Source organism: Pituophis catenifer, unplaced genomic scaffold (assembly GCF_029215685.1).
Source record: "Pituophis catenifer annectens isolate HBS135680 unplaced genomic scaffold, rPitCat1.0.hap2 SCAF_1, whole genome shotgun sequence".
In the NCBI taxonomy this organism is placed as follows: Eukaryota; Metazoa; Chordata; class Lepidosauria; order Squamata; family Colubridae; genus Pituophis; species Pituophis catenifer.
Genome location: NW_027256881.1, coordinates 342,251,840 through 342,278,106, shown reverse-complemented (window position 1 = coordinate 342,278,106; position 26,267 = coordinate 342,251,840). Strand labels below are relative to the sequence as shown.

The 26,267-nt window shown below is 46.0% G+C and overlaps 2 protein-coding genes across 6 annotated transcripts in view; both read right to left on the bottom strand.

Moving 5' to 3' along the window:
- CELF5 (CUGBP Elav-like family member 5) overlaps positions 1-4,681 on the bottom strand; it is a 109,434-nt gene extending 104,753 nt beyond the window's left edge. The window contains exon 1 of one of the 2 annotated variants that reach the window (XM_070931885.1): positions 4,438-4,681. In XM_070931885.1, the coding sequence (XP_070787986.1) occupies positions 4,438-4,681 (244 nt within the window). The remainder of the gene's footprint in view (positions 1-4,437) is intronic. The other variant, XM_070931886.1, reaches the window with a different exon arrangement.
- Positions 4,682-13,428: 8,747 nt separating this feature from the next.
- Positions 13,429-26,267, bottom strand: part of NCLN (nicalin) — a 47,409-nt gene continuing 34,570 nt past the window's right edge. For 2 of the 4 annotated variants that reach the window (XM_070931881.1, XM_070931883.1), the window contains exons 10-15: positions 24,685-24,772; positions 20,563-20,601; positions 20,235-20,398; positions 18,968-19,021; positions 18,483-18,561; positions 13,429-13,899 (exon numbers count right to left, since the gene is read on the bottom strand). In XM_070931881.1, coding sequence (XP_070787982.1) covers positions 13,840-13,899; positions 18,483-18,561; positions 18,968-19,021; positions 20,235-20,398; positions 20,563-20,601; positions 24,685-24,772 — 484 coding nt within the window. In that variant the 3' untranslated portion in view covers positions 13,429-13,839. The remainder of the gene's footprint in view (positions 13,900-18,482; positions 18,562-18,967; positions 19,022-20,234; positions 20,399-20,562; positions 20,602-24,684; positions 24,773-26,267) is intronic. The other 2 variants (XM_070931882.1, XM_070931884.1) reach the window with 1 other exon arrangement.

Below are 26,267 nucleotides of genomic sequence, written 5' to 3'. Positions count from 1 at the left end.
CATTTTGGCACTTCCCAGCTGTTCAACCCACTCCTGGGGGATTTATTGCACCCAACTGGGACTTCTGAATATGAGTTTCGATGAGCCAGGATGCTGGGCCAAAATTAGGATTTGAAGTGCCAGGGAGAAGGTGGCAAAATTAACAGCTGCAATCCCGACTTCCAAAGCCAGAAATAGTTTTCCTGTCCCTCCCAAAACCAAACAACTAATTCTCTTCGAAGTCAGGGTATAAAATTAGCCTGCGGAACTCCTTGCCACAGGATGCGGCGATAGCTAAATCGTGCGGATTTCTTTAGGTATCGAAGGTATATACATTTATTAAATTTCTGCACCGCCCATCTCGCCGAAGTGACGCCGGGCGGTTTGCAACATCGTAATAAAAGCGTATGATAAAAGCATAAGCGAAGAAAAGAATTAAAAACGTACAAGGAAAAATAACAATTAAATTAACCATGATTGTTGGTTAGAGTAGCTTACTGGCTAAAATGCTTCTGCTTAACAAAACACCATGACTATGTCTATATAACACATTTAAGGCACCAGGCTAGAAACTGGGTTTCTGAGCCAATCACTGGGAGATTGTGAGTTCTAGTCTTGACTTCACACCAGATTTTTAAGCCTACCACACCCAGGTAAACAAAACACCATGGCTTGTGTCAATATAACACACTTATGCTTAACTTAGCAAACATCTTAAGCTTTAATAATAAAATAAGAAACAGTTTTGTCCAGTGGTTAACGCGCCAGGCTAGACAGAAGGAGCTGGTCAGTGAAAGGAGGAAGAGGAAGGTTTAAGTTGGATATGTTTGTCGCTTAAGTTATTTGTAAAAATATTGAAGGACGCATACAAATAAATGAATCAAGTGATTTTTCGAATGGAGCTTTAAAATTCTATTCTATTCTATTCTATTCTATTCTATTCTATTCTATTCTATTCTATTCTATTCTATTCTATTCTATTCTATTCTATTCCATTCCATTCCATTCCATTCCATTCCATTCCATTCCATATTCTACTCTACTCTACTCTACTCTACTCTACTCTACTCTACTCTACTCTACTCTACTCTACTCTACTCTACTCTACTCTACTCCACTCCACTCCACTCCACTCCATTCTATATTCTATATTCTATATTCTATATTCTATATTCTATATTCTATATTCTATATTCTATACTCTACTCTACTCTACTCTACTCTACTCTACTCTACTCTACTCCACTCCACTCCACTCCACTCCATTCCATACCCTATATTCTACTCTACTCTACTCTACTCTACTCTACTCTACTCTACTCTACTCTACTCTACTCTACTCTGCTCTGCTCTACTCTGCTCTGCTCTGCTCTACTCCACTCTACTCCATTCCATTCCATATCCTATATTCTACTCTACTCTACTCTACTCCACTCCACTCCACTCCACTCCATTCCGTAGCCTATATTCTACTCTACTCTACTCTACTCTACTCTACTCTACTCTACTCTACTCTACTCTACTCTACTCTACTCTACTCCATTCTATTCCATATCCTATATTCTACTCTACTCTACTCTACTCTACTCCACTCCACTCTTCTCCACTCCTCTCCACTCCACTCCACTCCACTCCACTCCACTCCACTCCACTCCACTCCACTCCATTCCATTCCATTCCATTCTTCACTGCCCAACAGTTGATATTCAAAGGGTTCAGTCTTTGATTTATGACTAGGAGCACCTTTTAGCAATTCAGGGTGACCAACCTGTTGCAGGTGAGAAGTTGGCCAGAAGGCCATCTTCAGGTGCTCCATCACTGGATAATTTCCAAGAAAAGATTGGACATTCATTTGTCCAGGATAGTGTGAGGACTCCTGCCTTGGGAAGGGGGTTAGACTAGAAGACCCCCTAAAGCTCTAGGGGCGAGTTCCAGGTGTTGGGGTGGTTCTTTGGTGCCACCCCAACATCTGGAACTTAAGGCATAAGGAACTTAAGGAGGGAGGCAACAGCCTTCAGGACTTGAAGTGAATCTGGCTTCCCCATTAGCTTTGCTTATCAGAAGGTCGCAAAAGAGGATCACATGACACTGCCACGGTCCTAAATGTGAGTCAGTTGCCAAGCATCTGAATTTTGATCACGTGACCATGGGGATGCTGCAATGGTCGTAAGTGTGAAAAACGGTCATAAGTCATTTTTTTCCAGTGCTGTGTTAACTTCAAACCGTCACTAAATGAACGTAAGTTGACGTCTACCTGTGTGATTTTCAAAGGCTGCCTGAACATGGGATGTGCTCTCACTTCGAAAATTAGTCTTACTTGTAATTCATTGGACCTTTCTTTATATAATACAAAGCACCACTCATGGATACATTGTGGTTTTTGTAAAATAAATGAATATGTAAAGAAGTGTTCCTCTTTCGTTTTGGTGTTGGTGACACACCAACAGAATCAAGTTAGGCGTTTTCCAAATTTTTGGAAGCCAAGCCCAAAAGGTTTATCATCATTGCCCTAAGACCTGAATCTCCATTAGGATTTTGTTTTCATAAAGCTGATTTAAATAATAATAAAAAAAGGACTTGTATTTAGCTCGGATCCACTAGGTTAAGTTACCAAGATCCCTTTCCCAAATTTGCGTTTGTTTCTTGAATGCAAAAATATTTTTTTTAATGCAACCGCATTCCCTCTGCTTTCGCAGACCTTCCAGTTTTTTGGTATTTTTTAATTTATTATTATTATTATTACCTTTAAAAACACATTGAAATACAGGAGAGAGTTGGAAGGGAGTGGCCCGCAGGCTGGAAAAAAACATAAAATGAGACAGGTTGGCAGCAGTGATGGGGGAAAGGGAGACGAGAGATGGAATTTGAGTGCAGGAATTTAAAAAAAATAATGTGAAGATGACTGAAAGAGATTGAGATAGAAGTGTTGCGAGACAACAACAGAATAACAAGAGTTCAAAGGGACCTTGGAGGTCTTCTAGTCCAACCCTCGGCTCAAGCAAAAAACCCTATAGATTTCAGACAAATGGTTGTCTAGTCTCTTCTTAAAAACTTCCATGCTGGAGCGCCCACAGCCTCTGAAGGAAAGTCATCCCACAGGTTAATTGTTCTCACCGTCAGGAAATTTCTCCTTACTTCTAGGATGGATCGTTCCTTGATTACTTTCCATCCGCTTTGGAGAATAAATTGACTCCCTTCTTTTTTGTGGCAGCCCCTTAGATATTAGAAGATTGCTATCATGTCACCCTCTAGTCCTTCCCTTCCTTAGTCTAGACATACCCAATTCCTGCCACTATTCCTCCCTAATCCTTGATTAGTTTCCACCCATTGCTTCTTGTCCTGTCCTCAGGTGCTTTGGAGAATAGCTTGACTCCCTCTTCTTTATACATCTCCACAAGGAGATGGTTAAGGGGTGAGAAAGAAGGAAGCCCAGCTGATATGAGATCTAGGGCCCTCTTTCCGACCATGTTTCATTTATGTATGTATGTATGTATGTATGTATGTATGTATGTATTTATTGGTTCGATTTATATGCCGCCCTTCTCCGGAGACTCAGGGCGGCTTACAATACGTTAAGCAATAGCCTTCATTCTTTTGTATATACCTGCTTAGTTGAGCTTTCGCGCCCCCCCCCCCAGCGGTGTTCTTTTTTATACAAAGTCAGTTTATTGCCCCCACAATCCGGGTCCTCATTTGCAAACAATACCAGACACAGGGCCTTCCCAGCTTCTTAATATCATGGTTGGGGGGAAAAAAAATACAGAGTATCAGGCCTGAAGTCCAGGGTTTCTGTGTGTATAAGGTGTGAGTGGGCTTGGACTCCTGTCTATGTCACGGCGCACCCCAAGAGCTGACCACGGGGGTGGGGGAAAACCTGAAATAAAATGGCTGGAAAGAAAAGGGGCTGTTGTTTGGTTGCAGGAAAATCGGATGGGACAGCTGGCTGGACAGCAAAAAAAGGGAAGGTGGGAAGGTGTGTGTTTGTGTGCGAGAGAGGAAAACGCACATGTGCGGGTGTGTGCCCAGATGTGTGTTGAGCGCAAGCCGGGAGGCCAGAATGAAAGGAAGGAACGACTGGGAGAACGAATCAAGAGGAAATGAGAAATGTGAAAGGGAGGGTGACAAAAAAGATGGAGAAACACCCAGGAGATGCTAAAAAAAAGGGATGCAGGAAACCCAACTGAAGAGGGGGAAGCGAGGTGGGGGGTGGGCAGAGAGCACCGGGAGGCGGAGAATGCCTGCTGTCCAACCTGGGGCTCCTCCCCCCCCTCAATTGTCTCGGACTACAGCTCCCATCCTGATATGGGATTTGTAGTCCATCCCGTTTAATGAGACAGATTTGGGGAGAAAGGCCAGGTTGGAAAGGTAGGAAATCCAGGCGGGGAGGAAGAGGAGAGGGCCAACCTGGGGAGAACGGGGGGGGGGGGTTGAAAGAGGTGGGGGGGGCCGTCGCCCTACCTTTGTGCATGCCGGTGTAGCGGTCCTTGAGCACGGTGAGCTCGTAGATCTGGCCGAACTGCTCGAAGAGGGGCTTGAGGTCCCTCTCCTCCAGGTTGCGTGGGATCTGGCCCACGAACAGCTTGATGGCATCCAGATCCTTCATGCCCTCCGGGTCGGCGGCGCCGCTCATGGGGGAGGCGCGGGGCGGCTGCTGCTGGGGTTGCGCCTGCCGCCTGGGCTCGCTGGCCGGCAGTCTGGCCATGCCCCGGGTGCCGACGCGGCCGGGCGGGCGGGCGCCACACGGGAGGAGGATGCTGCGGGCGGCGCGGAGACGGGAGCTGCGGGCGGCGACCAGAGATGCAGAGGGAGGCGAAGTGGCGCTCGCAGCATCAGGACCACAAAAGGCGGACGCTCCGCAGCGACGCCGCCTGGACGGACGCGGAACTGCAGCGCCGCCGCGCGAGAAATGGGGGGTGGCGGTGGCGGGAGGAAGAGGGACCCGGGGAGGAGGAGGAGGAGGGGGGGGGGGTTTCCCCGCGACGTTCACGACCACGACCGGCCGGGCTTGGTTCGGGTGTGGGGAGGGTATTGAGAGCCCCGGGGATGGGGGCGAAGGGAGGGCAGAGAGAGACAGCTGCTCTCCTGGATCGGCAGCGGGTGAAAGCTGTTTGAAAGAGTCACAGCCCGATAAAGCACGGAGGGGGCACGTTTGGGGGCGACTCCAAACACTTCCGGGTGGTAAAATGAGAGAGAGAAAGGGAAGGAAGGAGGGAGGGTGGGAGAGAGAGAGAGGGAAAGGGAGGGAGGGAGGGAGAGAGATAGAAAGGGAGGGAGAGAGAGAGAAAGGGAGGGAGGGAGGGAAGAGGGAGAGAGAAAGGGAAGGAAGGAGGGAGGGAGGGAGGGAGAGAAAGGGAGGGTGGGAAAGAGAGAGAGAAAGGGAGGGAGGGAGGGAAGAGGGAGAGAGAGAGAAAGGGAAGGAAGGAGGGAGGGAGGGAGAGAGAGAGAGAAAGGAAGGGTGGGAGAGAGAGAGAGAGAGAGAAAGGGAGGGAGGGAGGGAAGAGGGAGAGAGAGAGAAAGGGAAGGAAGGAGGGAGGGAGGGAGAGAGAGAAAGGAAGGGTGGGAGAGAGAGAGAGGGAGGGAGGGAGGGAAGAGGGAGAGAGAGAGAAAGGGAGGGAGGGGAGAAAAAGGGAGGGGGAGAGAGAGAGAAAGGGAGGGAGGGAGGGAGGGAAAGAGAAAGGGAGGGAGGGGGAGAAAAAGAGAGAGAGGGAGAAAGGGAGGGAGAGGGGGAGGGAGAAAGGGGGAGAGAGAAAGGGACAGAGAGAGAGAGGGAGAGGGAGAAGGGGGGAAAGGGGAGAGAGAGAGAAAGAGAGAGATGGAGAGAGAATCATTACAAGGTAGAGTGGGATATCTAAACTGAGCTCCCACTAGCAGAGACATTGGCCCAGAAGATCCCAAAATCCTCCCTGGGATGGCAGAAAGGAACTTTGGCATCAAGGAGGTGAAAATCCGGCTTCAAAGGATAACCCAGGGATGGGTTGCTGGGAGGAAAAAGAGAGGAATCCCATGGTTGGAATCAAGAGGATTTTTTAAAGTACATACCATTTAATCGTTCCTTCAGTTCAGTCTATGGAGGGGTCCCACTTGGAAAATTGGTTCTTCATCAAAAGGGTGTTTTAATGCTGAAGTGGATGAGAAAGAGGAAGGAAGGAAGGAAGGAAGGAAGGAAGGAAAAGAAAGAAAGAAAGAAGAAAGAAGGAAAGAAAGAGAAAGAAAGAGGGAGGGAGGAAGGGAAGGAAGGAGGAGAGGGATGGAGAAAAGGGAAGGAAGGAAGAAGGGGAAAAAGGGAAAGGAAGGAAGGAAATGGGAGAGAGGAAAAAATGAAATGGGAAGGAAGGAGAAAGAAAAAAAGAAAGAAGGAAGGAAGGAAGGAAGAAAGAAAAGAAAGAAAAAGAAAGAGGGAGGGAGGGAGGAAAGGGAAGGAAGGAAGGAGAAAGAAAAAGAAAGAAGGAAGGAAGAAAGAAAGAAAGAAAGAAAAAGAAAGGGAGGGAGGGAGGAAAGGGAAGGAAGAAGAGGAAAAAGGGAAAGGAAGGAAGGAAATGGGAGAGAGGAAAAAATGAAATGGGAAGGAAGGAAATGGGAAGGAGGGAGGGAGGAAGGAAGAAGGAGAACGTGGCAGGCAGGCAGGAACAAAATGGGAAGGCGGAAATAGGGAGGAAGGAAATGGGAAGGAAAGAAGAAAGGGAATAGGAGGGAGAAAGGAAATGGGAAGGAGAGAGGGAGGAAAGAAGAAAGAAGGAGAAAGAGGGAAAGGCAGGCGGGCAGAAAGGAGAGAGAGAGAGAGGGAAAAAAAAGAAAATGACGCAGGAACTGAGCAGATCCCCTGGAGAAGACTTCCAGCATTTGGGGTTTCAACGCACGAAACTCCCCACATCCTCGTCTAGCATTTCATAAGAGAGGGGTTTGTTGTGGGGGGGGGTCCGGTCTTCCTCAGCCGGGCTTTCCACCTCAGTGGATTGGATTGGTGGTCTTCGTCTTGCGGGTGGGGGTGGGGGAGGTGGGGGGCAGGTTCTTTTCATTCGATCGGCTCTCTCTACTCTGCGGCACCCTGAGCCAACACCTTGGTTTGAGGGCAGCTCCAAAACCCCTGTGAAAAATGGCAGAGATCACACGCCAGGGGTTTTTCCTCCCTCTTTCGCACTGTGTGAGCCTGAAGTCATCCTTTGAAAAATTCCACACTCGGAGAACAAAAGTGTGTTGTTGTTTTTTTCCCCCACACCCTTTGCTGGGGTGTGAAAGGGTGAGATTTTGCTTCAAGGGCCCAGTACTGCCACCTCTGCTGTTGCAGTGTTTCTCAACCTTGGGAGCTTGAAGATGGGTGGACTTCAACTCCCAGAATCCCCCAGCCAGCAGCGCTGGCTGGGGGATTCTGGGAGTTGAGGTCCACCCATCTTCAAGCTTCCAAGGTTGAGAAACACTGCTGTATTGGGTGTGATTGTGGTCCATCAGTTGTGAGTCAGGCACCATCCATATATCTTGGTGATAACCCAAGATACCACCAACACTGGCTTGATTAGGTGAGGCTCTTAAGGTCGTCTTGGAGGGCCTGGAGAATGCGTGAGTCTGGATCATAATCCGGAAAAGACCGGTTGGTTTTGGGGCTATCCAGGGATGGGCTGATGAGGGTTCGGGAGAACCTCTAGCTAAGATTCTGTGCAGTTCGGAGAACCCCCAAATCCCACTCCTGGCTGGCCCCGCCTTGCCCCACCCCACTCCACCCCTCCCAGGAGTCCCCACGCAGACCATCTTGGATGCAGGTAAGTACAGAGTGCACGTGGAAGCTCAGGGAGGGCGAAAAACAGGCCTACCGGAAGTTCGGGAAGGCCAGAAAAAGGCCCATTTCTGGCCCTCAGAGGGCCTCCAGAGCCCGGGGAGGCCGTTTTCGTCCTCCCGGAGGCTCAAGAAAAGCCCCCGGAGCCTGGGGAGGGCAAACCCCCACCCCTGCCATGGTGCAGGAGGCCGACTAGGCCACGCCCACCCAGCAACCGAGCAGAGAACCCCTTGCTAAAATTTTTTGAAGCCCATCCCTGGTGCTACCCAGATCTTCAGATGCTCCTCCCCCTTTAGACCTGAATAGGTGTAATGCTCCCTTTAAGGGCCGATGCGTAATTGGAGGGGGGCATTTTGGATCCAAGGAGCAGGTGACCAGGGAGTTCTTTGCACAAATCCAGTTCAGAGCCAGTTTGCTCTAGTGATGAAGTGCTGGCCTAGGAACCAGGAGTTGGTGAGTTCTAGTTCCATCTCGGGTATGAGAGCCAGATGGGTGACAACCACAGGAGATAGTGAGTTTTAGGTTCTGCCTTAGCCATGGAAGATGATTGGGTAACTCTAGGCCAATCACGAGGAGACAGTGAGTTCTAGTTCCGCCTTAGGCATGATCGCCAGCTGGGTGACTTGGCCAATCACCAGGAGGAGGTGAGTTTTAGTCCCGCCTTAGGCATGAAAGCCAGTTGGATTACTTTGGGCCAGTCCCTCCCTCTCAGTCCAACCCACCTCACAGGGTTTAGAATAGAATAGAATAACAGGAGGTCTCCTCAAGAGTAAGGCTTGGGGCTGATTGGCCACTCCCCTAGCCTATTTAAGGAAGGACGATGACTGAGGCAATTTGCAGGAAACAACTTCGTTCATATTCCTTTGCGTCTTGATTCCAGAAACATCTGATCGGCTCTTGCTCCTTTCTTATCAGTTTTCCTGCAAATTGCTTCTGGGCATTCTGCCAACCACAGTAAGATTACAGTTATCTGAAATAATGTTTATTTCTGAATACTGAAATACTGTTTCGGGATTGAGTTATTATTCTTTGGATTCTTATCGGCTGTTAATGAAGTTAAATTAACAGCCCTTGTTTAGAAAAGACTGATTTAAACTGTACTTGTGTTCAAACAACTACTAAGAAAGCTCATTAGTAGTCCTTAATTAGTAAACTAAGGTTTGTACGGACTTTGTGTGTGCTGCGTTCTTTGGGGTCCGTAGCTGGGGCAGAACAGCACCTGAGGGTAGGACAAGAAGCAATGGGTGGAAAGTACCTTATTTTTCAGACGATAAGACGTACTTCCCGCTGCCCAAAAGTGGGTGGAAATGTCTATGCATCTTATAGAACGAATATGGGCCTGGTTTTGGCTTCCGAAATCCACCGAGCGTCCGGGAGGCTGAAAATGGGACGCGCGGAGTGTTTGGGAGGCCAAAAACGAGCCCCTTTTTAGCCTGCACTGTGCTTCTGGATGCCGGGGAGAGCAAAAACAGGACGTACTGAGCAGGGATGGGATTCAGCCGGTTCGGGGTAGTTTGGACAAACCATTAGCTCCAACGATCAACTAAGAGCGAACTGGTTCGCTCTGACGATCAGCTGGGCCCGGCCTCCCACCCCTGCGCTATACCAACCTATATTTCCTTTGTTTGAAGCCCAGCTGAGAGGCGGTTCGCTCCGACGATCAGCTGGGCCCGCCCTCCCACCCCTGTGCTATACCAACCTATATTTCCTTTGTTTGAAACCCAGCTGATAGGCGTGGTAGAGCGGATTGCCACACCTCAGCTGTTTTACTCACTGGGGCTGCAGTAGAAGGTAAGTTTTAGCACTGTTTTAAAACGCACTGTGTGTGCGCGGAGCAAACACCGGTTGAATCCCACCACTGACGCGGAGGACAAAAACTTTTTGTTTTCCCCTTGTTTTCCTTCTCTAAACCTAGGTGCGTCTTATAGTCCGGCGCATTTTATAGTCCGAAAAGTACGGTAATCAAGGAGAGAAGCAACCTAGGAGGTTGCTAAGGAGAAATTTCCTGACAGTTAGAACAATTAACCAGTGGAACAACTTGCCACCAGAAGTTGCGAATGCTCCAACACTGCAAATTTTTAAGAAGAGATTGGATAACCATTTGTCTAAAGTGATGTAGGGTTTCCTGCCTAAGCAGGGGGTTGGATTAGAAGACCTCCAAGGTCCCTTCCAACTCTGTTATTTTATTCTATTCTATTCTAAGAGCGGGGAGACAAAGGCAAAAATTATAATCCTATGTTATTCTTAGGAACGGCTGATGCATTTTTGCTGAAAAGCCATTTCTCTTTCTCTTTTAGCACACCGCGTGCGGGCAACGGCTGCTATTTATTTAACGTTATCAAACAGCCAATAAATTAACATGAAAATACAAATATATGCAACATAACAAATGTAATACTTGAATATTCAACACTCAAGACAGAATTGAAATCCCAAAATAGGCCTTGGTGCCAAATTTGTTTTCACCCAGCAAGAGGAAGTTGCACTCTCAAGCATTTTGAATGTGTTGTAAAAAGGATGGATGCGAAACTGGGGAAATACAGGTCATCCTCGACTTACGATAGTTCATTTAGTGACCAAAATTATAACGGTACTGAAAAAAGCGATTTAGGACCATTTTTTTTTGCAGCATCCCTATGATCACATGATCAAAATTTGGACGCTTAGCAACTGGTTCATACTTATCACGGTTGAAGTGTGTCCTTGGGTCATGTGATCCTCTTTTGCGACCTTCAAAGTCAATGGGGAGAGCCAGGTTCACTTAACAACCAGGTTACCAACTTAGCAACTGCAGTGATCTACTTAACAGCTGTGGCAAGAAAGGTCGTAAAATGGGGCAAAACCAGTGATGAAATCCAGTAGGTTCTGGAGTGCAAATTTTGAGTAGTTCGGAGAACCGGCGAATACCACCTCTAGCTGGCCCCAGGAGTGGGGAGGGAATGGGGATTTTGCAATATCCTTCCCCCAGGAGTGGGGAGGGAATGGGGATTTTGCAATATCCTTCCCTCAGGAGTGGGGAGAGAATGGGGATTTTGCAGTATCCTTCTTCCTGGAGTGGGGTGGGAATGGAAATTTTACAGTATCCTTCCCCCAGGAGTGGGGAAGGGAATGGGGATTTTGCAATATCCTTCCCCCAGGAGTGGGGAGGGAATGGGGATTTTGCAATATCCTTCCCTCAGGAGTGGGGAGAGAATGGGGATTTTGCAGTATCCTTCCTCCTGGAGTGGGGTGGGAATGGAAATTTTACAGTATCCTTCCCCCAGGAGTGGGGAAGGGAATGGGGATTTTGCAATATCCTTCCCCCAGGAGTGGGGAGGGAATGGGGATTTTGCAATATCCTTCCCCCAGGAGTGGGGAGGGAATGGGGATTTTGCAATATCCTTCCCTCAGGAGTGGGGAGAGAATGGGGATTTTGCAGTATCCTTCCTCCTGGAGTGGGGTGGGAATGGAAATTTTACAGTATCCTTCCCCCAGGAGTGGGGAAGGGAATGGGGATTTTACAGTATCCTTCCCCCAGGAGTGGGGAAGGGAATGGGGATTTTGCAATATCCTTCCCCCAGGAGTGGGGAAGGGAATGGGGATTTTGCAATATCTTCCCCCTGGAGTAGGGAGAGAATGGGGATTTTGCAATATCCTTCCCCCAGGAGTGGGGAGGGAATGGGAATTTTGCAATATCCTTCCCCAGGAGTAGGGTGGGAATGGGGATTTTACAGTATCCTTCCCCCCAGGAGTGGGGAGGGAATGGGAATTTTGCAATATCCTTCCCCTAGGAGTGGGGTGGGAATGGGGTTTTTGCAGTATCCTTCCCTCCCAGGAGTGGGGAGGGAATGGGGATTTTGCAGTATCCTTTCCCTGCCACGCCCACTAAGCCACGCCCACAGAACCAGTAGTAAAAAAAATTGAATTTCACCACTGGGCAAAACCCAATACATTCTCACTTTGCAAGATAAATTTTGGGCTCAGTTGTTGGTCCTAAGTCAAGGACTACCTGTATTTATAACTGAGATTCTACTGCTTTTAGCCACAGGTTAAAGAAGTATAGGTAGTCATCATCTTAATGATGCAATCGGGACCAGAATTTCCATTACTAAGCAAGATGTTTGTTAAGTAAGTCATGTCTGATTTTACAACCTTTTTGGCCCAATTGTTAAGCAAACCACTGCAGTTGTTCAGTGAATCACACGGTCATTAAATGAATCCAGCTTCCCCCGTTGATTTTGTTTTGTCTGAAGCTGGCTGGGAAGGTTGCAATTGGCGATCACATGATGTTGCAGCTGTCATAAATTCATGTTGGTTGCTAGGTACCCAGATTTTGATCCAAGTGACTGTGGAGATGCTATGACCGTTCTAAGTGCGAGGACCGGTTGTAAATCAAGTTTTTTTTCAATGCCGCTATTAACTTGGAGTGGTTGCTGAATGAATGTGGGTTGTAAGCCTAGGATTACTTGTACACTTCTGCCCTTCACACAGGTAGCCCTCAACCGATGACCAAAACGGAGCCCAAAATTTATGTTGCTAAATGAGAAATTCGTTAAGTGAGTTTTGCCCCGTTTTTACGACTTTTCTCGCCATATTTGTTACGTGAATCACTGCAGTTCTAAGCCACACGGTTGTTAAGTGAATTTGGCTTCCCCATTGACTTTGTCAGGTCGCAAAACGTGACCTCTGGAACCTGCAACTGTCATAAATGTGAGTTGGTTGTCAAGCATCCAAAAGTAAATCACATGACCATGGGGATGCTGTAATGGTCATAAGTGTGAAAAAATGGTCATAAGTCATCTTTTTCCAGTTGTATCTTTGAACACGCAAAATGAATTGTTGTAAGTCAAGGACTACCTCTATTTCCTGACCTTAACAGCTTGATGTGTGAACTTCAAGGTGGAGTACAAGCTCCCAAGATTGGGAAACATTGAGCTAAAGGTGTTTCAATTGGTCAAAATAGTGACTTGTTACTGGTATCCTGTCCACCCGGGGTCTGTTCAAGCCACAATTCATGGTCTATCCTTCAACAACACATCCCATTAAGATTCGTTGGTAAAGCCAACTTATTCCCCAAAATATGTTTTTGTCCTGTGATCTTTCCATGCGACCAATTCTTTTCTCCCGTGTTCTACGCACACGAGGCACCCCCAATACCATAGGGGAAATAGTGTTTCCTTTACCTTTGTGTATAAAATGTTATCATTGGGGGGAAAAGAACCTTGAGGTCATCAAGACTAACCCCAAAAAAACCCATATTAAACCATCCCTGAGAGAAGGCTCTTTAGTTTCTGATCGGCAGTGACGGCCCTTGCCTTCTGGGTCACAGGTTGCAGTTCTCTTCTTGTGACTTTGGGCCGGTCACTTTCTCTCAGCTCAAATCCGCCTCACAGGGTTGTTGTTGTTGTTGTGGGGAAAATAGGGAGGAAGGAAGGAAGGAATATCAGGTGTGTTCCCCATCTTGAATTATTTATCAAAATAAAATGGGAACTGAGTGAATGAATGAATGAATGAATGAATGAATGTCAAAATCAGGCAAGCTCACAGATAATAAAGAGGTTTTGGTTTTTTTTGTAATAGTTTTAATTTACATGTGCACATTTTTTTAAAAAAATCAACCACGCCCCACCCCATTTCAAGTTCTCTTGACAGGCAGGTGTGGGGCCCTCCCCACCCCAGACTCCTGCCCCTCCCTCCCCTCCCTAGCTTAGAATTATGGCACATGTTTTTTCTCAACCAGCAGCAACAGGTTGATGGAAAAAAAAAAGTCATTTTATCTGGGAGAAGGTTTCCATCTGTAATGGGTTGAAAAAAAATCGTGTCCAGAGGTTTGATCGGGTCTTGAAAGGAGTTGAGTCTCTCTGCAGTTCTGTGCCAGGGGAAAAAGGAGGAGGAAAAGGAGCTTTTGCAGAAATGCAAGGATGTGGGAGAGTGTGGTTGTTGTTGTGGTGTTGGTGGTGTTGGTTGGTGAGTTTTTTTGTTTGTTTGTTGTTTGTTTACCATTCCGAGCTTTTGCATCCTGCCCCTGCAGGAGAGGAGAGCAGGAAGAAGAAGAGAAGCAGGATCCAATGGAGGAAGAAACGACACCAGGAGGAGACTTCTGCGCTGTTGTTTCATTGCTGTTTGGATTTCCGAGAGACTCTTTGAACCAGCTTGTAAAGGAGGCCGAAATGCTAAAAAAAAAAGAGAAAAGAAACACAAGACAGAATGAGCAAGGGCCCGGCCCTACCTACAGCAGTGGCCAAAATTGTGGAAACCTTTTGGGAAAAGTCTCTTTTCTAAAACTAGCTAATAACACCATTTTTTTCTTTTGGAGTAGCACCATAAAATTATATATCAGTGGAAAGATAATTTAATCAAGAATGTAATGCAATCACTTTTACGAAGGATTTGCTATTAGAATAGCAGTTACAGTATAAAGAAGAAAAGCGAAACACATAGAAAAAGCGAGATATACAAAAATTATCACCGTAGAAAAAACAAGAGATACAAAAATTATCACCATGTCAGTTAATAATTTTCTGAATTTTGTTGTATGGGTATACTGTGTATACATATACAATGACAATAAAATTATTATTATTATTATTATTATTATTATTATTATTATTATTATTATTATTATTATTCAATCTTTAGTGAGATTCACAGCCTTTGAGGCTGGTTAATAGCTCAGCAGCTCGAGTCCTAACCAAGGACCTAGGAACTGTTAAGGTATCGTCGGAGGATGTAAGCTGTTCCGAGTAAGGTGGTTTTTTGTAGAGTCAAAATGTTCAAGTCCGGCAAATTTAGAATTTCTAAATAGCAGGGTAGTCCTTTGGGTATTGCTCCAAGGGCTCCAATTACAATCGGGACAACACACGATTTCTTTTTCCACAGTCGCTCAACTTCAATTTGCAAGTCCCGGTACTTTGTGATTTTTTCTTGCTGCTTATCTTCAATTCGTGCATCACCAGGTGTTGCAATGTCAATGAACCATACTTTTTTCTTTTCAACTATTGTTATGTCAGGTGTGTTGTGGACCAAGTGCCTGTCAGTCTGAATCCTAAAGTCCCACAAGATCTTTAGTTTCTCATTCTCTAAAACTTTCTCAATCTGATGTTCCCAGTGGTTTTTGCTGTACTCAAATCCAAACTTCTGGCACAATTTCCAGTGAATGATCTTAGCAACACGGTCATGGCGTTGTAGGTAGTCAGTTTGTGAAATTTTGCTGCATCCACTGATCAGGTGGTCGACTGTCTCATCTTTCTCATTGCAGAGGCGGCATTTGCTGTTGGTGGTAACATGTTGAATTTTTGCCTTCATGCAGTTTGTGGCTAGGGCTTGTTTTTGAGCTGCCAAAATAAAGCTTTCTGTTTCTTTTTTCAGTACTCCTGATCTTAACCAGTTCCAAGTTAGTTTCTGGTCAGCTTTGCCTTCAATACTTTTCAAGTATTGGCCATGCAGAGCTTTGTGTTTCCAATTTTCAGCTCGCTGCTCAATTACTTCTTTCTTATATTCTGCTTTTGTTTTAGTTGTCTTTAAAAGGCCTCCCTTATTTACTTCCTTAATAGTTGGTTCTTCACTTTTCTGGATGTAATCATTCAAGCTGCATTTTTCTTCTTCCAGTCTGCTTTACTTGTAGGAGTCCTCAACCACCCTCTGCTCTTGGTAAATATAATCGGTCAACATCACTTTTAGGGTGCAAGGCATGATTCATTGTCATAAGCTTCCTTGTTTTTCTGTTATTACTACTACTACTACTACTACTACTACTACTACTACTACTACTACTACTACTTAGTTGGGTAATCTTTAGCATGAATGACAGCCTTACAACGTCTTCCCATGGAGTGAACCAAGTCTTTTAGTTCTGCAGCTGTTCTAATGTGAAACCAAGATTGAACAATGGCTTCTATGAACTGGGTTTGATTTCTGGGTCGCTTCTGACTAACAAGTTTCTTTAGTCGGCTCCATAGATTTTCATTTGGGTTAAGAAGGTCTGGGCTATTCCCAGGCCATTCTAGCAGTGGAATATGATTATCTTGAAACTCAAAAAAACCAGTAGTGTTATTAGCCATCAAACCTCAAAAATACACTTTTCCCAAAAGGTTTCCACAATTTTGGCCACTATTGTACATGGGGAATGGTTTTTTTTTTTCTTTTCTCAAACTTGGCAACTTTAAAACATGTGGACTTCAACTCCCAGAATTCCCCCAGGACCGTGTGTGAAGCAAAATCAGGAATTGCTGATGCACCAAAGCATGAGACATTATAAAGAAAGTTTGTGTCATGTCAATCTGGGATCAGTTATTTAGATTTTTTTTTATAATTACAGTGGTACCACAGTACTTGACTGCTTCAAAATTTGACAAATTTTGTACTCTTGTTTTTTGTCATTGAAAACACTGTCCCAGTAATCGGCCTTTGCTTAGTACTCAACACGCCGCTATAGGAAGAGAGGGATGGCTGTGGGGAACGGCAGGAAGTCAAACATGCTGGGAAGGTCACCGACACAGGTAAAGGAACAGACAGAAAGGCAACTGGACTTTCTGATTTTTCTTTGAAGACGTTTCACTTCTCACCCAAGAAGCTTCTTCAGCTCTGACTGGATAGTGGGGAACAGAAGGATTGATACTCCTTGCAGACAGCTGGTGATTTGCATCCTTTTAGTGAGTTGTTGAGGTCACTTGGAGGTTTATGTGTCCTTAGGGTCACCTGAGTGGTGCAAATGGTTCTTGTAGTCTGCAATTTTGTCCCCGAGTACACATATAGACTTCCAGGTGGCCTCAACGACTCTCTAAAACGGGTGTGCGGGCAGGATGTGGCCCAAGGGTTCTTATATTTGGCCCATGGGGCCGCCCTGGAAACAACAAAGGACCGGCCCGTGGTGTCTCTGCCAGCGAAAATGGAGCTCTCAGGTTCCCTTTTCGACAGTGACGACCACCTGCAACCCTCTGCCCGTTTTTGCTGGCAGAGTGCTCAGACCATCACAGGTGCCAACATGAATGACGTCAAGCTGGCCACGCCCACCCTGGCCATGCCCACCCCAGCCCCCGAGGTCAAACACAATGGGCCTGGTGGCTCAGCAGACTGATAGCATTGTGATTAACACCGGCTGCCTGCAATTACTGTAAGTTCGAATCTCCCCAGGCTCAAGGTTGACTCAGCCTTCCATCCTTTCTAAGGTAGGTAAATTGAGGACCCAGTTTGTGGGGGCAATAAGCTGACTTTGTATAAATATATACAAAAGTATGAAGGCTATTGCTTAACGCATTGTAAGCCGCCCTGAGTCTCCGGAGAAGGGCGCCATATAAATCAAATTTAAAAAAAACAAAAACAAAAAACCCTGACGCGGCCCTCAATGAAATTGAGTTTGACACCCCTGCTCTAAAAGGATGCAAATGATCAGCTGTCTGCAAGGAGTATAAATCCTTCCATTTCCCCACCATCCAGTCAGAGCTGAAGAAGCTTCTTGGATGAGAAGCGAAACGTCTTCAAAGAAAAACCAGAAAGTCCAGTTGCCTCTTGAAAAAAAAAGCACCTTTTAGAGAACAGACAGAAAGTTCTTCCCAGACAAAACAATGGGTTATATGGTTAATCACATAGTTTTCTTGGGACTCGTCTTTTTTAGTATCCGTTGCACCTCCCAGAAACAACGCCGAGTACCGAGGTACCACTGTATAGGTTGACGTGTGTCTTCTTCACACATTATTGTGTTCAATTAAGGAGTATTACAAAGAAAAGAGTATTAAATGCAGTGGTTGGTTTCAAGTAATTTAACAATCAGTTCTCTGCCCTGATGATTTCTTCCAACAACCAGTTTGCCAAACTGCTCACAAAGTTAACAACAGGTTCTCCTGAAGTGCTGCGAACTGGTTAATCCCACCACTGATTAAATGTTTATTACATATAATAAAGTAAGCCTCTGGACCAGCTGGTAAGGGATTCTGGGGTGCTAAAATGACACGAGAAAAATTGAGAAAGCAGAGCCCTTCCTACGTTGGGCACAGGGTTTCTTCAAACTTGACAACTTTAATCTGGTTGGTCACTGGGCCAAACAAAATGCTAGAGCAAGATTTATTTAATTGTATTTATGTATCAAATTTAGAAGCAGCTCATCTCGCTCACAAAGCGACTAAAGATTGTCTTTAGCCTAAGGTAACAGTGGTCCATGTGCCTCAGTGTATAGTTATGCCTGTCACCATAACCCACAGAAGCGTCTTCGGACAATGCTGGCTCCCTTAACTAAGAAATGGAGATGAACAACACTTCCTAGTCAGACGTAACTGGACAAGGCAAACCTTTATCTTTTTAGCCTAATCCAGCAGGGCCCATTCCTACATTCTTAGCTTCAATTCCTTCCCTCAAAACGACGCTATAGAGCACTGCACACCAGAACCAGACACAAGAACATTTTTTTCCCAAATGCCATCACTCTGCTAAACAAATAATTCCCTCAACACTGTCAAACTATTCACTTTATTAATCTTCTCATTGTTCCTATCCTCCATCTCCTCCCACTTATGACTGTATGACTGTAACATTGTTGCTGGTATCCTTAAGATTTTTTATTGGCTGTTTCCCTATGACTATCATTAAGTGTTGTACCTTATGATTCTTGATGAATGTATCTTTTCTTTTATGTACACCGAGAGCGTATGCACCAAGACAAATTCCTTGTGTGTCCTATCACACTTGGCCAATACACTATTCTATTCTATTCTATTCCACGCAGCAAAAATGCCATAGCAAAGCGTCGTGTGCTGGCACTCACCTGGACAGCGATGTATGCTACACCAAGGTAGGCTGCTATGCAGAGAGCCAGGAGCAAGTCGAAAATGGCTGGCTTGACCCTGAAAGACACAAGCCAGGTTCTTGAGACACTGGAGTTTCCCTTCCTTCTGAGGTGCTTGTTCGCACGTCTGCTCTTCGAAGGCCTCTTTCTTCTATATCACACCTGTTCTGGCATGTCCCCAGCCCCGAAAGACAGGGCCAATTTTGATGGTTGTGAGCCACCCAGAATCACTGAGAGTCGGGCAGCATACAAATTTAATAACATCTATAGGCTACTAAAACTCTCTTGCTTAATCTGTTTGTACCCTTCAGTTAGCCCATATAAGTGCATTATGCAGGGACAAGTTTTGAATTAGATAGCTTCTAATCTGCTAAAAGAATGTGCTTTTTATGCCCCAAGTCTTAAAGGAACGGCTCAGGGCCAATCAAACTCCAAAATACTTTTTGCTGTTGTTCCACACTTACCTGTACGCGTTCATTACTTGCTTCAGCTGGTCATAGAAAACAAATTCGGGATCCCTGTATATATATATAAAAAGGAAATATCAAGAAGGTGATAGAAGATAGGCTTAAGATACAGAAGGATCTTGACAGACTTGAACATTGGGTGCTATCTAACAAAATGAAATTCAATAGTGAAAAAAGAAAGGTTCTACATTTAGGCAGGAAAAACAAAATGCGCAGGTACAGTATATGTGGAACCTCGCTCAATAGTAGTAACTGTGAGAGGGATCTTGGAGTCCTAGTGGACAACCATTTAGATATGAGCCAGCTGTGTGCAGCAGCTGCCAAAAAAGCCAACACAGTTCTGGGCTGCATAAACAGAGAAATAGAATCAAGATCACATGAAGTGTTAAGACCACATTATAATGCCTTGGTAAGGCCACACTTGGAATACTGTATGCAGTTTTGGTTGCTACGATGTAAAAAAAGATGTGGAGACTCTAGAAAGAGTGCAGAGAAGAGCAACAAAGATGATTAGAGGACTGGAGGCTAAAACATATGAAGAACGGTTGCAGAAACTAGATATGTCTAGTTTAATGAAAAGAAGGACTAGGGGAGACATGATAGCAGACTTCCAATATCTCAGGGGCTGCCACAAAGAAGAGGGAGTCAAGCTATTCTCCAAAGCACCTGAAGGCAGGACAAGAAGCAATGGGTGGAAACTAATCAAGGAGAAAAGCAACTTAGAATTAAGGAGAAATTTCCTGACAGTTAGAACAATTAATCAGTGGAACAACTTACCTCCAGAAGTTGTGAATGCTCCAACACTGGAGGTTTTTAAGAAGATGTTGGACAACCATTTGTCTGAAGTGGTGTAGGGTTTCCTGCCTAAGCAGGGGGTTGGACTAGACCTCCGAGGTCCCTTCCAACTCTGTTATTCTATTCTATTCTATTTCTAGATTTAAAAGAGCTACAATTTTTAAAGGCAAGATTGAAAACCCAGGGACGACCTTATACAAAGTGAAAACACACGTCTAGCCCATACAGGTATTCCTTGAGTTACAACCATTTGTTTAGTGACCGTTCAAAGTTACAACGGCACTGAAAAAAGTGACTTAGGACAGGTTTTCCATATGACCATTGTAGCATGCAGGGTCCTTGGTGCAGTCTGAGCCTGGTGGTTTTCTTGCAGACGTCTCATTGCCAAACTAGGTCACGGCATCAGGGCTAAATCAAGAGGGGGAACGAGTGGCCGTTGAACACCTGGGAACACCACGGTCATCCTCACCGCTTGTCTGCCTTCACGTAATGCTGCTTGACGTCTTTCAGGTAGCGGCTCAGGTAGTACTCCAGGGTGTTGATGAACGTGCTGTCTTTGTCCACCAACTGGGCAGCCCTTGGTTGACTGCTGAGCCAGTCCATCACTGACTCCATCTGCTCCTGCTGAATCTGCTGAATCAGGGAAGAGGGAGAGCGGAAGTTGGCCGGTTCGGCAAGTGAAAACCCCAAAACATCCTTCTCTCTTCCCTCCTCCCTCCTCTCTCTCTCTCTCTCCCTCTCTCTCTCCCTCTCCCTCTCTCTCTCACACACACACACCCCTCTGGCCAGGAGCTTACCATATGTTCAGTGAAGATTTGGAGGTCAGCAGGCACACCCTAATGAGGGAAGGAAGAAAAAAAAACGGAGCTGGATGAAAATCTGTCATGAACTGGAATAGGACATGGCAACTGGGTCAGCCAATGAGGGCTGTTTGGAAACTGAAACATAGTATTTGTTTGTATGGAGCCATAAGAGACAGTTTGAAGTCTGGGTGTGGCTTAGATTTGCTGAAATTAGATTAGATTATAATTTTTTTATTGGCCAAGTGTGATTGGACAACACAAGGAGTTTGTCTTTGGTGTATATGCTCTCAGTGTACATATATATATGTAAATATGTATAAGAGTTGGTTTCGCCTCTAATGGGAGCCTCTGTACAATATATTAGCCTCTGTATCTCTCTACCCTGTAATGACTTGCCTCTATGAATATTGCTTCTGTGTTCCTGATACGGTATGCTGAATTCTCCTGTTTGGTATTGAATATAAATAAGTTTCTTATGTAATTTGAATCCTGCTGAAGTTCATTTAATTGTGTCTGATTGTGTGTGTCCTGCAACGAACTCTGACAAAATCCTGTTACTTTAGGACTCAACTGACCACCGTGTCCGTTATCCCCGCAAAGCTGAAAGTCTAGACAGCTGCAGTTCTCCCTTCCCATGCGAGTCCTGGGCTCCGTGATCCAAGACCCGTCAAACAACTGGAGAAATTTCTCATGTGTGCACTCTCTGCTCTGTCCTCGGCATTTGTTGGCAAGAGTGCGTCGCCAACCTTGGATTGCGTGGGGCGGTGTCCCGCAAACTTTCCAGCTTTGTGGAACAGCGGGGAGAGAAGGGATGGTTCAGGGCGAGCAGGTGCTTGCAGCTCAATTCGTGCAAGTAGTCGGCACACACGTACACTGCTCAAAAAAATGGAACTGCATGCACGCAGGTCGCTCGTGTTAAGTGGAGCTGCGTGCACGCTCACCAGAGGTGGGTTTCAGCAGGTTCTGGCCAGTTCTGGAGAACCAGTAGCGGAACCGGTAGTGGAAATTTTGAGTAGTTCGGAGAACCGGTAGTAAAAATTTTGACTGGCCCTGCCCCCATCTATTCTCTGCCTCCCGAGTCCCAGCTGATGGGGAGGAAATGGAGATTTTGCAGTAACCTTCCCCTGGATTGGAGAGGGAATGGAGATTTTACAATATCCTTCCCCTGCCACGCCCAGCAAGCCACGCCATACCTACCAAGCCACACCCACAGAACCGGTAATAAACATTTTTTGAAACCCACCACTGACGCTTGCCCGCCGCCTGCTTCCGAACGGCCACATTCCGGTACTGGGTCGTGGCCCGGGGATTGGGGACGCCTGGTGTGGGGCCCACCAGCACTGATTCTCTAATGGTAAGAGCTCAGATGAGGTGGGTGGGACGCATCGTTGGAACGAAGGCCTTGCTGGTTGTTCTGTTGGGAGGGGTGAGCCATTTGATGACCCGTGGACTTCAATTCCCAGAATTCATGAGCCAGCCATGCTGGGAGTTGATGTCCACAGGCTGTAAAGTTGCTGAACTGTCCACTCCTGCTCTATAGTGTTCTGGAATCTGGGAAGAGACCTTGAGGCCGATTGTTAGGGAATGGCTATTGCCTAACTGGTTGGGTTGACAATATATATAAACCATCAATGCATGTTTGCAGTCAAAATGTAATGTATAGCTTTAAGACTGTAATGCTGTATTGCATCATACTGTATTCTGATTGGCTAGCTCTGTAGCCAATGTACTTAAGAGGAAGCTTGAATCATGGCTTATTTTTTCTTATTACGTTATTATTGCTACCTCTTGCTCCTCTCTGCCTGTTCTCTCTGCATGATCACTGCTTGATCATTGCTACTTGTTTTCTACTGTTTTATTGTTTTACTGCTGTACTTGTTCCTGTTTGCAACTCCAAAAAGAACTGTTTTATTGCATATGACTACAACAACTGGTAAGAAGACTTTGTTCTTGGAATATCCCTCGATTGACAATTTAACTATCTTTATCTGGGTATGACCTGGATTGTTTATTGGAGTTTGCTTTGCTTTTTCCTAAAAGTAAAAGAATATCACAACTCGGTGTGTCTGTGTATTGACAGTGCTTATTCGCAATCACCCTCAGCCGTTTCTCATGTGCACAACCTTGTTACTCAAGGGTTACTCTGCGCATATTCCTTAACACCGATTGCCACTACTTAGCAATAGCACTTGGATTTATATGCCACTTCACAGCGCTTTACAGTCCTCTCGAAGCAAGAAAGAGACGTGTCTAAACTGATGAAAGATTTTAAACTGAATTTCAATTAAAGCCACTCTCTTCTACAGGTCTGGTTAAGTGAGCTGCTGCTCACAGACGCCGATGTGTTTTAATAAAATGTGTTAGTTGGAAAAGGAGCTTCTGGCCGTGGCAGTAAAGGCTCCCACCAGATGAAATTCCTTGGCTGATGGGGTCTGCAGTAGGCCCTTTCTGCCACCACGTGGGAGACAGGCCAATCCCATGGGAGAAACATGGTTCCACAGATATCCTGGACCCGTGCCGTAAAGCAGTGCCCTCTAAGCTTTTGGGCACCAGACTCAGATTCCGTGGAGAGGTTTTTTTCATGGACCAGAGGAGGCATACTTTCACGTGCTGCCTGCATCCCCTGGATGGGGTTTCACTTGTTTGCGCAGCCTGGTTTCTGGAATGCCAGTTCACAGACCGAGGGTTGGAGACAGAATTTTGCAAAATTCAAAGTACATCCCTCCCCCCTCGTCTTTACACCCTAAGAAACTAGGGAGGGTCTCTCCTGAGCCATGGTGGCACAGTGGTTAGAGTGCAGTACTGCAGGCTACTTCTGCTAACTGCCGGCTGCCTGCAATTTAGCTGTTCAAATTTCACCAGGCTCAAAGGTTGACTCAGCCTTCCGTCCTTCCGAGGTGGGTAAAATGAGGACCCAGATTGTTGAGGGCAAGAGGCTGACTCTGTAAACCGCTTGGAGAGGGCTGTAAAGCACTGTGAAGTGGTATATAAGTCTAAGTGCTATTGCTATTGCTGAGATGCTTCCCATGCTCCCCACTTTTTTAATGGGCTCAGCTGATTTTTATCTGGCTGTTGCCTAGTCTGTAGTTCTTCCGTCTCTTAAGGACTGTCAAGCTCCAGGGAAATCGGAAGATGCAGACAGTTCAAATGGGCATAAAGGTTTATTGCAAGCATTAAGTTCTCTACAAAAATTTGAACTACTAAGGGTATCAAGGCTGACTCGAAGGGAGGGGGGGAGGGGAATGCTTGGAATGTGTTGGGAGCTGGGAGGGAGGTGAGGAATTTATGCAAGCCATTTTACAGCCTGAGAAGATCCTGATACTTCAAGGCCATGCGATGGGAACCTTCCGAAGGCACAGACTGTTTTCCAAAAATAAAAAGAATGTGTTGGATTGCTGGACAATGGACGGCCCCAATGGGGAAAAGGGGAAATTAACCATGCTGTTTTTCGTGTGAAAACTTCAAAGCTCGCTTCACTTCTTCTGTGCCTGTATGGATTTATCAGTAAAGTTATACTCTTGGTAAAATAATACCCCAGGAGTTTTCTTTTGCTGCAAATGCCAAGGGGATGGTTGACAAACGGTTGAAACAAATTGGCGGGAGATAAAAGAGTCAACGGAATTCAAGGTGGGCTGGACTTAGAACTCTTGTGGGCGCGCAGGGGCTCAAGACTGTTGACGCCTTTGACCCCCTCCCTTGGGCTCTCAGCCTGCTCATCTCCTACAAGGCTATTCCCACAGACCATCACCCCCTGATTTGGGGGCAGCGAAGCAAGTGGTGCAGCCCACTAGACCAGGGATCGGCAACCTTAAACACTCAAAGACCCACAAAGGTCCTAACCGGAAGCCCCCGTTCAATTCTGGAGCTGACCGGAAGTCCAGTTCCCCCACCATAGAGTCTCCTCCTAGTGCAACATCCTTTTTCCTCTACCTGTCCTAACCGAAAGCCCTATCAATTGTGGAGCCGACCAGCAACAGGGAGCCGCAGCAGAGGGATGAAAGAGCCACACGCGGCTCCAGAGCCGGGAGTTGCCGACCCCTGCACTAGACTGAGCAATCCCTGCCCCTGCAGGTATTTCCAGCAGCCATTTCATCCGCCCTAAGAAAAGACTCTCACCTTCTCTGTTAAGTTGTAGACCACCCTTGTCAGAGCCTCTACAATGATCCGGGTGTTGCGAGTTAGGATTTGAAGGTTCACCCGTGGCCTGCAAGAGGGAAAACAGCAGCTGTGTCAGAACTAGGTTTCTAGGAACGGAGAGATGCTGAGGTGAGGCTTCTGAAACTAAGGCCCTTCGCACAGACTCACAGCCTACACAGGATCGATCCCAGCTTAGGTGATCAGATCAAAATGTGGGGGTTAGCCCATAAAACGATCTGTATAATGTGTCTGCCTTGAAAATTGTTCGGAAGCGGCCACCTCTTTTTTTCCACCTGGGATTGTAGTTTCAAAGCATGAACAATCCTAACGCTCTGTAGGTATAGATAGGCCCTCGATTTATAACAGATCTCCCAAAAGTTACGTACGACTCAGTTCAAAAGTTACAATACCCATTTCCCCGTGGTCATGTGACTACATTTTGGATGTTTAGCAACTGGCCTGCATTTAGGGCCCTTTGCAGTGGGGTCCCATGACCACAATTTATGACTGGTTTTTTTTGTTGAAAATTAGCATTTAGGTCTGGTTTACGGCCAAACCTGGCCCCTAGTAGGTTTGTTTAAGTGACTGTCATGTTCGCTTAGCAACTGTTGCAAAAAAGGTCATAAAAACAGATCTGGTCATACACGGTGACCGTCTTAAGGGAGATTCTCAATCATCTAGGTCACCGTTGTCCCAAAGGTGTTTTTGGTGCAGAGATGCAGAACTGAAGAAGCTTCTTGGATGAGAAGGAAAAAAAAAAAAACTCCAGCTGCCTTTTGGAAAAAGGCTTCCATCCTTCCTTCCTCCCTCTCTCCCTTTCCTCTTCTCTCCTTTTCCTTCCTCATTCTCCTTCCTTCCAATACGTCATACTTCTTAACCACTCATCTCCCTGAGAGGTCATAATTGCCACGTTCAATTATGGTCATAATTCAGGGACTATCTATAAAGGCACCAGAATGTCTAAACCTGGGCATTTTATGCTCCCTGGGCTACAACAGGCCCTTTGGGTGCCCCTGCCAGCCTACATGGATTGCTTTTACAAGCAGCTTTTGACTTAACAACAGTTCATTTGGTGACTGTCCGAAGTCACAATGGCACTGAAAAAAGTGGCTTATAGTCGAGCCCTTATTGTCATTGTGCATCATGTATGCAACGAAATTGGTTTTAGCCTCACTGGTGCAATCCATGACTAAAAATACAAACAACATAAATAGTATAAAGAATAATCCCTATGCAAGTAATTAGGGGGAAAGAAAGAAAAAGAAAAACTCGTCATACGTTTCCGGGTGTGCGTGGAGTGATTGTGGTTGTGTTTAAGAGTCTGACAGCCCAAGGACAGAAACTATTTTTAAACCTATTCGTTCGGCTGCCTTCTGCCCGATGGGCAGAAGTGCGAAGAGACCCTGACCAGGGTGTGAATCATCTCTGAGTATCTTCCTTAGTCTGCTAAAGCAGCGAGGCCTGGCAGTGTCATCCAGTGGTGTTAGAGGGCAATCGATGGTTTCTTGTGCCGAATTGATCGCTTGCTGTAGTGCCTTCCTGTCCGCAGCTGTTAAACCAGC